We start from the raw sequence: 9,777 nt of genomic DNA, 5'->3' as shown, positions 1-9,777 counted from the left end.
TCCTGTGGCCGTTCACGCTCCCTGACCTTGGAGAAGGAAGCCTTGCTGAGCATTATAGGGACAAGCCCCAAGTGGTGGAGGACACTCACTGATCCATGATTAAACCTGAAGGGACAACTTACAGTTATTGCAGCTGTGAGGTATAAAAAGGAGTAGGACAGCCAGTCCTTGCTTGTGTCCTTGTCTTGGCAGGGGAGGAGAGGAATTACTGAAGACATCAACCAGCTGTGCTCTATGGTTTCTATCATTAGAAGACATTGACACCGTTACAGGAAGGGTTATTCAGACACCGTGCTCGAGGTACTGGCACTGCTCTCTGGGGGAGGAAGGACGACCTCCTTCAAGTCCTGCAGTAGCTCAATCTTGTTATCCAGACTTTTTCTGCTTTCCAGAAGTTCCTGGATTTTCAGCTCTGCTCCTGTTAGGAAAGAAGAAAGGGATAAAAGCTTTTATTCATATGCAACTACCAGCGATTCAAAAGCCAGCTTACATATTGATTCACTCTGCAGAGGCTACCACTGCTTGCTTTAACCCACAAGAGCATCTCTGCCTTTCTGATGGGAGGTCTTTAGTGTTACACCCTGCATGTTTGGTCTCCTCCTGAAGAGATGGGCTGTGTGGTGTGGGAAGGAGACCAGGTGCAATATCAAAGAGTCAAACACAAAGCAGTAGCCTTGCACACTCTGTTCAGCCATGTGCTGTGACCTGAAAGTAGCACAGGATCCATGGAAACCATCACAGCAGATGTGAGAATCATAGAATCAACCAGGCTGGAAAAGACCTCAGAGATCATCAAGTCCAACCTATTACCTAACACCTCCTGACAACTAAACCATGGCTTCAAGTGCTACATCCAATCCCCCCCTTGAACACCTCCAGGGCCAGGGATGGTGACTCCACCACCTCCCTGGGCAGCACATCCCAATGGCCAATCTCTCTTGCTGGGAAGAACTTTTTCCTCACCTCGAGTCTAAACCTGGCACAGCTTGAGACTGTGTCCTCTTGTTCTGGTGCTGGTTGCCTGGGAGAAGAGACCAACCCCCACCTGGCTGCAACCTCCCTTCAGGTAGTTAAGAGAGCAAGAAGGTCTCCCCTGAGCCTCCTCTTCTCCAGGCTAAGATGTTTTGACAGCACATCCTGTCCTTTGCAAACGAGGTACCCCCCCTGCCTGCCTGTGTTTCTGCTTCCCTTGGCTGCATACACCTTCCACATGTCCCAGACTGTTGCAGTGGCTGAGACCTCGCTAAGAGGCCTCGCTAGAATTCAGAAGCATTGCCGCAGCCTTGCACTGCTAACTGCAAGCTTTAGATGGAGCCCTTGCATTGGTCACAGAGCACCAGGGGTGTCTGTGACCTCTGAGCAGTGTAGTGAGCCGATTTCCTCACAGCGGGTGGGACCACAAGAGTTTGAGTTAAAGGACAAGCTGTTGATGGTTTTTCTTTTCCCAAACCTGAATGTGGTGTTTGCTTTTCGTTGTGGGGGGGAGGGAAGACATTGAAGGAGAGCTCCAAAGTTGCAGTGGGTGGAGTGGGGGAAATAGCTCCAGCCATTTACTCCTGTTCATTCTGAACTGCAGAGCCTGAACCATCCTGTCTTGGTTTAAGGAGCAAGACAGCATCTTACCACCACCAGGGAGCAAAAGAAAATGCTCCCACAGACTTGTATTCAAAGACATATAGAGACCACAGACTGTATCCATCCAGAATACACAATGTAGAAATCCATACTGTCTACTGCACACCAAGAAAAACCTCCCCCCCCCATCCATGCCTGAATACTCAAGGCCTTAGTGCTCTTTTCTCCTCCCCCCCTCCCAATACATCTCCTACATTAGGCCCCAAAAGGCCAGCATTGTGTATGCCTCTGGCCTTCTGCCTCCCTCCTGCTGCAGCTTCTTGGTGCAGAAAACCCTTTGCTGCTGCTGTTGTGTGTGCAGGGGGGAGGCTGTGTGCAGGGGGAGGGTTGTGTGTGGGTGGGAGGCTGTGTGCAGCATCCTGGCCTGCATCAGGAACAGTGTGGCCAGCAGGAGCAGGGAGGTCATTGTGCCCTGTGCTCAGCACTGGTCAGGCCACACCTTGAGTCCTGTGCCCAGTTCTGGGCCCCTCAGTTTGAGAAAGATGTTGAGCTGCTGGAAGGTGTCCAGAGAAGGGCAACAAAGCTGGGGAGGGGTCTGGAGCACAGCCCTGTGAGGAGAGGCTGAGGGAGCTGGGGTTGCTTAGCCTGCAGAAGAGGAGGCTCAGGGGAGACCTTCTTGCTCTCTGCAACTACCTGAAGGGAGGTTGGAGCCAGGTGGGGGTTGGTCTTGTCTCCCAGGCAGCCTGTGTCAGAACAAGAGGACACAGTCTCAAGCTGTGCCAGGGGAGGTTTAGGCTGGATGTTAGGAAGAAGTACTTCACAGGAAGAGAGATTGGCCATTGGAATGTGCTGCCCAGGGAGGTGGTGGAGTCACCATCAGTGGAAGTGTTTAGGAAGAGCCTGGACGGGGTGCTTGGTGCCATGGTTTAGTTGATCAGATGCTGTTGGGTGCTAGGTTGGACTCCATCTCAAAGGTCTTTCCCAACCTGGTTAATTCTATTCTGTTCTATAAGGCTTAAGGCCAGCCACCCACATCAAGCCCCAGCCCAACATATCAGACACAAGACTATGTGGCAAATTATATTGGCCCTTTGGAACCCTCTCATGGGGAAGCTACAGTCCAGCAGCAAGTTTCAGGCTGACACATGGCCATGGCTACCAGGCCTGCCACAGGAGCTCAACCAATTGAAGCTCTGAAGCAATGGTTCAGCATCCTACCTATGCCTGATTGTAGCCAGAGTGACAATGAATCACTTCACAGCAACCACAGTGCAAGACTGGGCACAAGAAGAAGGAATCAGAAGGGTGTTGCATAGCCCTGTGTTACCCTCAGGCTCATGGGGCAGTGGAGCAATGGTCTGATTAAAAGACACGCTGATGTCTCAAGACACAGCTGGCACCAGCACTTTTCACTGTCAGCAGCTGATGGGGAACATATGGAACCCCCCAAATACAAGCAGTTTGTCCCATGGAACCAGTAATGGGCACTGGCCATGCCCCAGCTGCACAAAGCAGTAAGTCCCTACCACAAATAGAGGGGAACCAAGCTGTGCTCATGAAGTCACCATCCACTGGCATTGTGCCCATGATGCTGGCAAACCCTAGAGGCTTACAGGCCTGAGGAGCCTCGGCTGGGCATGAGACAACACACCACATGAAGTGTTTGGTGGCCAGGCTCCACTTTCTAAGTGTGAAGCCTGGTTTCTCTGAGGCCAGCTCTTTGTCTCCTTACAGAACAGAGACCACCTTGAAGCTTTGTTGGTAGCAACAGAGTCAGAAGCTAAGGCACTGAAGATTGACCCTGAAGAGTGAGATGAATTTGCATCAGGGGGTGGCGATGCAGACCACCACCACGGACCCTGAACGTCTGTGACTTCAGGCAAGGCACTCAGAGCAAGTGCTGCTCTGCCAGGATTGAAGTGGGGATGAAGAGGTTGGGGGATGTTGATCGTGATGGGCATTGTCTGGGCATTACAGCAGCTCATTAAGCATCTTGCACACAAAGTCCTAGGTTAAGATTGTTCTTGAGTCCAGTCTGGGAAATGATGACTGACAATGAGCATGAAACCTCACTGGGACTGTACCCCTTTTAACTTTGGAGGCACGGGGTGACTGCCCACCCCTTGCAGGAGCCCAGTCAAGTTATGACTGTGGTCACCAGGGGGATGGTGGCAGATTCAATCAGCCACCTCCTCCCCTGCCGCACTGGCAGACAGCGGTGCCCTGCCCTGTCCCAGGCTGCATGCTGAGGCCAGGTGCAGTAAGGCCAAGCCCCATGGTGAGAAGCAAGAAAGGGAACCAGCCAGGAAGATCATCTTAGCCTTCTTTTGTCAGCTTGCAGTGCTCTCTAGTGACTGTGATCACACCTTCAAACTCGACTGGGAAGGGGAAGACAGAGTACTGCAGAGGGTTTGACCCCATTGCTTTTGTGCTCTCTCCACGTGGAAGCAGTTTCCAGCAGGCAGGAGAAATCTCCCTGCTGAAAGGGGAATGCAAAGAGAAATCTCAGCCCTCTGCAAGACAGCTTTTGGGGAGCATAGTGCTGGGTGCCCAGGGGAGACTCTCTGCCTTCTCTCAATTGAGTGCCCAGGGAGTTTTGGTTCCCTTTCCACCTGCTGCAGTACTCTGGGTCATTTCTCAGCTGCCCAGTGGCAACAGAATTCCTCAACCAACAAACCAAATTTGTAGTTTTTATTACAGATCTACTGGTAAATAAAAGCCAAGTTTCTTTTTATAACTCTCCTGGTTGCTCTGGCTCCTTCATAACAGGGTGACCTACAGATGGCAGAGAAGAGGTGGTTAATTTCCCTCCCCCCCCTGCAGTGTCACTCCTAACCAGCACGGGTTTCATTTCCTTTGCAGAGGCTCATTTTAAAGGCTCCTCTTTGATCAGTTTTGGAAACAGCCTCGAGGTGTTTCTGTCCCAGGTGACTGGGAACTGGCCAATGTGGTCCCCATCCACAAGAAGGGACGGATGGAGGAACCTGGAAACTCCAGGCCTGGCAGCCTGACCTCAGTGCCAGGGGAAGTGATGGAGCAGATTATCCTGGAGGCAATAACTGCACCTGAAGGATGGCCAAGGGCTCAGGTCCAGCCAACATGGATTTAGGAAGGGCAGGTCCTGCCTCTCCAACCTGATCTCCTTCTATGATCAGGTGACTGTCTGGTGGATGTGGGGAGGCCTGTGGATGTAGTCTATCTGGACTTCAGCAAGGCCTTTGACACCGTCCCCCACAGTAAACTGCTGGCTAAGCTGTCAGCCCCTGGCTTGGACAGCAGCTCTCTGAGCTGGGTTAGGAACAGGCTGGAGGCTGAGCCCAGAGAGTGGTGGTGAATGGTGCCACAGCCAGCTGGCAGCCAGGCACCAGTGGCGTCCCCCAGGGATCAGTGCTGGGCCCCATCCTCTTTAACATCTTCATTGATGATTTGGATGAGGGGGTTGAGTCAGTCATCAGCAAGTTTGCAGATGACACCAAGTTGGGAGCAGATGTTGGTCAGTTAGAGGGAAGAAGGGCTCTGCAGAGGGACCTTGACCGACTGGACAGATGGGCAGAGTCCAACAGGATGGCATTCAACAAGGCCAAGTGCCAGGTGCTGCACTTTGGTCACAGCAACCCCATGCAGAGCTACAGGCTGGGGTCAGAGTGGCTGAGAGCTGCCAAACAGAGAGGGACCTGGGGGTGATGATTGACACCCGCCTAAACATGAGCCAGCAGTGTGCCCAGGTGGCCAAGAGGGCCAAGGGCATCCTGGCCTGTATTAGGAATAGTGTGGCCAGCAGGAGCAGGGAAGTCATTGTGCCCCTGGACTCTGCACTGGTTAGGCCACACCTTGAGTCCTGTGTCCAGTTCTGGGCCCCTCAGGTTAAGAAGGACATTGAGACACTTGAATGTGTCCAGAGAAGGGCAACAAGGCTGGGGAGAGGCCTTGAGCACAGCCCTGTGAGGAGAGGCTGAGGGAGCTGGGGTTGCTTAGCCTGGAGAAGAGAAGGATCAGAGGTGACCTCATTGCCCTCTACAACTACCTGAAAGGTGGCTGTAGACAGGAAGGGGTTGGTCTCTTCTCCCAGGCAACCAGCACCAGAACAAGGGGACACAGTCTCAAGCTGTGCCAGGGGAGGTTTAGACTCGAGGTGAGGAAAAAGTTCTTCACTGAGCGAGTCGTTCGCCGTGGGGATGTGCTGCCCAGGGAGGTGGTGGAGTCACCGTCCCTGGAGGTGTTCAAGGGGAGATTGGACGTGGCACTTGGAGCCATGGTCTAGTCGTGAGGTCTGTTGGGACAGGTTGGACTTGATGATCCTTGGGGTCTCTTCCAACCTTGGTTATACTGTGAGACTGTGAGACTGTGATACTGTTACTGACCTTGACATTAAAAGCAGGCCGATGGTATCAGAAAAGATGAACCTCAGCATCAGCCAATTAAACCCCATTTCCCTTTTCACAGGGATAAAGTGAATCAGGAGTTAGAGCACGGGTGCTGTTAGGCAAGTCTCCCTCATGATGCCTCAGCATTGACCTTGTTTATAACAGCTGAGGCTGGAGTCCAAGCCCCAGAGCCTCTTTCCACACTGCTGCTCCTAAGCAACTGCTCCTGCCTTCATTTTCATGTCCCTCCAAGCATGCTCAGCTTGTTCTCCAAAGCACTCCACAACTGCCACTGGGGTCCAGGTAAGCTCTGCTCAGTGTTTAATGCTCTTCATGGAAACACAGCATCTGGTCTGAACGGCGGTCGTCAGACAGCGGCGAAGCTGCGCTGCAGGCAAACTGCTGAAGGGAGGCTGGAGAACAGGACACAGCCTGCAGAAACAGGAGAGGAGAGCACCCTCGTGGAGAGGGAAGCTCCTGCTCCCTGGGGCAGAGACCTTTTGGTCTTTTAAAGCTGTGTGACTGGGACTTGCCTCCCCGTTCAGGCCAGCCAGATTTGACTCTCTGCATGTCTAAAGATCCAGGCAGCAACGGCTTTAACTCAACTGTTTACATGATGCTGAGCAAAAACCCTCCTTGGGATGTCCATTTTCCACAGCCATGTTACCCAAACCCATGCCAAGTGCCAGTGCTGGGTGGCTGTTCTGACCTACCTGAATGAACATTGGTGAGGATGTTCTCAAAGAGGCCGCAGTCGAAGAGCGACGTCACTGTCGCCTCATACTCTGCAGGAGAAGGGAATTGGACTTGAAATACTCAAGAGCCAAGGGTTACAGAGCCCTGCTGTTAACATCAACCTGGGAAGTACTGCAAAACAGTAATTACTTTCAGAATGCACAATTAACCAGGTTGGAAAAGATCTCTGAGACTTAATGATCCAAATAAAACCTCAGAGTTTTCTTCAGGCCCTCTCTCCAGTGCCTGGGAGAAGAGGTCAGGCTAAGGACAGACTGAAGGAGCTGGGGCTGTTCAGTCTGGAGAAGAGAAGGCTCCCAGGTGACCTCATTGTGGCCTTCCAGTAGCTGAAGGGGGCTCCAAGAAGGCTGGGGAGGGACTGCTCAGGATCTCAGGGAGTGATAGGACTAGGGGGAATGGAATGAAGCTGGAGGTGGGGAGATTGAGGCTGGAGGTGAGGAGGAAGTTCTTCCCCAGGAGAGTGGTGAAGCCCTGGAATGGGTTGTCCAGGGAGGTGGTTGAGGCCCCATCCCTGGAGGTGTTTAAGCCCAGGCTGGCTGAGGCTGTGGCCAGGCTGATCTAGTGTGGGGTGTCCCTGCCCATGGCAGGGGGGCTGGAACTAGCTGATCCTTGTGGTCCCTTCCAACCTTGCCTGATTCTATGACTCTCGAGTCCACTGTGCTTACACCAGCAGGTGAAAGGTGGCTTCAAAAATGCCAAGTCAGAAGGCCTTAATGCTGAGTCGGCAGAGGTACAGCAAAAAATACTCTCCAGCTGCTGAGCAGCTGCAGAAGTAAAGACACAACCCAGCTATCTGGCAGGACAGGAGTGACCACAGCCAAGTGCCTGCCACTCAGATCAGCATTCCTGCTCTAAGACCCCATCTCCATACCTGTTTCTGAAGTGTTGTCATCCATCAGTTTTTCCTGTGCCAGGTGAAGGGTGTCCAGCATCTCTTCAAAGATGTCATCCAGCAGCCCAGCTTGCTTGCATTTCCTAACAAAGTCTATCTGAACTGTTAAAACAGAAAACCACACTCTCACACAGAAGGTCCCTGCAAAGTGAGCCTCCCTGGCTTGCTTCAGAGCCCAGGACTTAGGCTCAAGTGCCCCTTCCAGTAACAAGTGCTTGGGCAAATCCCTGGTGCCCCCAGCCACCTACTCAGCTCCTTTCAGTGGCAACAACAATGCAGTCAGGCAAACACAAGCAGGTGCTGGGGGTACAATTGCCTCAGCTCTAGAGCTGGCTTCTTTCACCAAAAGCCAAGGACCAGCCCTACAGCCTCTCAACAGCCCCTTGCACAGGACAGCAAGTGATTTGTCTCTGGTTCTGTGGTGTGGTTGTTGGTTTGGGTTGCTTCAGTTGGGGTTTTTGGATGTGGGTTGGTTTTTTCCTGGGTTGTTTGTTGTTGTTCATTATTTAATTCCACTCCTCAGGACCACACCATGGACCTGGGCAGGCCACAGGACAAAAAGCAGTGCAAGAGGTGAATAGTATTGATTAGGAGAGTTCAGGCTACTTTTATTGCTAGTAAGCCTGGTGTGAAGCTTGTTTATTGCAGCCCATCTTACAGATCTGCTTTGTCAGACCTGGATTCCAAGGGAAACAGCTACCTAATGTGTCCTCATCTCAGAGCAGCTGGTATCAAAGTATCAGTCAGGGTTGGAAGGGACCACAAGGATCAGCCAGTTCCAACCCCCCTGCCATGGGCAGGGACACCCCACACTAGATCAGGCTGGCCAGAGCCTCAGCCAGCCTGGGCTTAAACACCTCCAGGGATGGGGCCCCAACCACCTCCCTGGACAACCCATTCCAGGGCTTCACCACTCTCCTGGGGAAGAACTTCCTCCTCACCTCCAGCCTCAATCTCCCCACCTCCAGCTTCATTCCATTCCCCCTAGTCCTATCACTGCCTGAGATCCTGAGCAGTCCCTCCCCAGCCTTCTTGTAGCCCCCTTCAGATACTGGAAGGCCACAATGAGGTCACCTGGGAGCCTTCTCTTCTCCAGACTGAACAGCCCCAACTCCTTCAGTCTGTCCTCACAGGAGAGGTGCTCCAGCCCTCTGCTCATCCTCCTGGCCCTTCTCTGGACACCTTCCAGCACCTCCAGATCCCTCTTGGAATAGGGGCTCCAGAACTGGAGGCAGGACTCCAGGTGGGGTCTCAGCAGAGCTGAGCAGAGGGGGAGAATCCCCTCCCTTGCCCTGCTGGCCACACTTCTCTTGCTGCAGCCCAGGCTCTGGTTGGCTTTCCGGGCTGCAAGTGCACACTGAGAGCTCCTGGTGAGCTTCTCCTCCCCCAGCACCCCCAAGTCTCTCTCCTCAGGGCTGCTTTCCAGCCAGTCCCTGCCCAGCCTGGATTTGTGCCTGGGATTGCCTCCACCCAGCTGCAGGACCCTGCCCTTGGTCTTGTTGAACCTCCTGAGGTTGGCTTGTGCCCACCTCTCCAGCCTGTCCAGGTCCCTCTGGATGGATCCCTTCCCTCCAGCCTGTCTGCTGCACCACACAGCTTGGTGTCCTCAGCAAACCTGCTGAGGCTGCACTCAATGCCACTGTCCATGGCACCCACAAAGATGCTGAACAAGCCTGGTCCCAGGACTGATCCCTGAGGGACTCTGCTTGTCCCTGGCCTGCACTGGGACATGGAGCCATTGACAGCCACTCTTTGGGTGCAGCCATCAAGCCAGTTCTGTATCCATCTAGTGGTCACCCATCACACCCATGTGTCACCAGCCTGGAGACCAGGATGTGGGGTGGGACAGTGCCAAAGGCTTTGCTCAGGGCCAGGTAAAGGACATCAGTTGCTCACCCCTCATCTTTACTGTTGTCACCTGTTCAGAGAAGGCCACCAGGTTTGTCAGGCAGGGTTTGCCCTTGGTGAGGCCATGCTGACTGTTCCCAACAGCAACAGCTTTCAGCAAGATCAATTTATCAGGCTGTGCAAAAGGAAAGAGCTGTCAGACAGCTCACAGGAACCTGCCAGCCTGCATTATGAGCCATGCTTCATTTTACTGGAGGCCAGCCATGTCCCTTCCCTTCCACCACAGGCCCCACAGCTGTGCCAGGATATTTTCCAAGCTCCTTGTTTCTTTACAGCTGTAGT

General features: G+C 53.2%; 1 protein-coding gene across 1 annotated transcript in view; it reads right to left on the bottom strand.

Annotated features, from left to right (window-relative positions):
* SETDB2 (SET domain bifurcated histone lysine methyltransferase 2) overlaps positions 1 to 9,777 on the bottom strand; it is a 60,486-nt gene continuing 50,709 nt past the window's right edge. The window contains exons 18-20 of the mRNA XM_054162921.1: positions 7,567 to 7,689; positions 6,653 to 6,724; positions 1 to 418 (exon numbers count right to left, since the gene is read on the bottom strand). Coding sequence (XP_054018896.1) covers positions 279 to 418; positions 6,653 to 6,724; positions 7,567 to 7,689 — 335 coding nt within the window. The 3' untranslated portion in view covers positions 1 to 278. The remainder of the gene's footprint in view (positions 419 to 6,652; positions 6,725 to 7,566; positions 7,690 to 9,777) is intronic.

The sequence above is a fragment of the Dryobates pubescens genome, chromosome 7 (assembly GCF_014839835.1).
Source record: "Dryobates pubescens isolate bDryPub1 chromosome 7, bDryPub1.pri, whole genome shotgun sequence".
In the NCBI taxonomy this organism is placed as follows: Eukaryota; Metazoa; Chordata; class Aves; order Piciformes; family Picidae; genus Dryobates; species Dryobates pubescens.
This window is presented reverse-complemented; position numbering and strand designations above follow the sequence as displayed.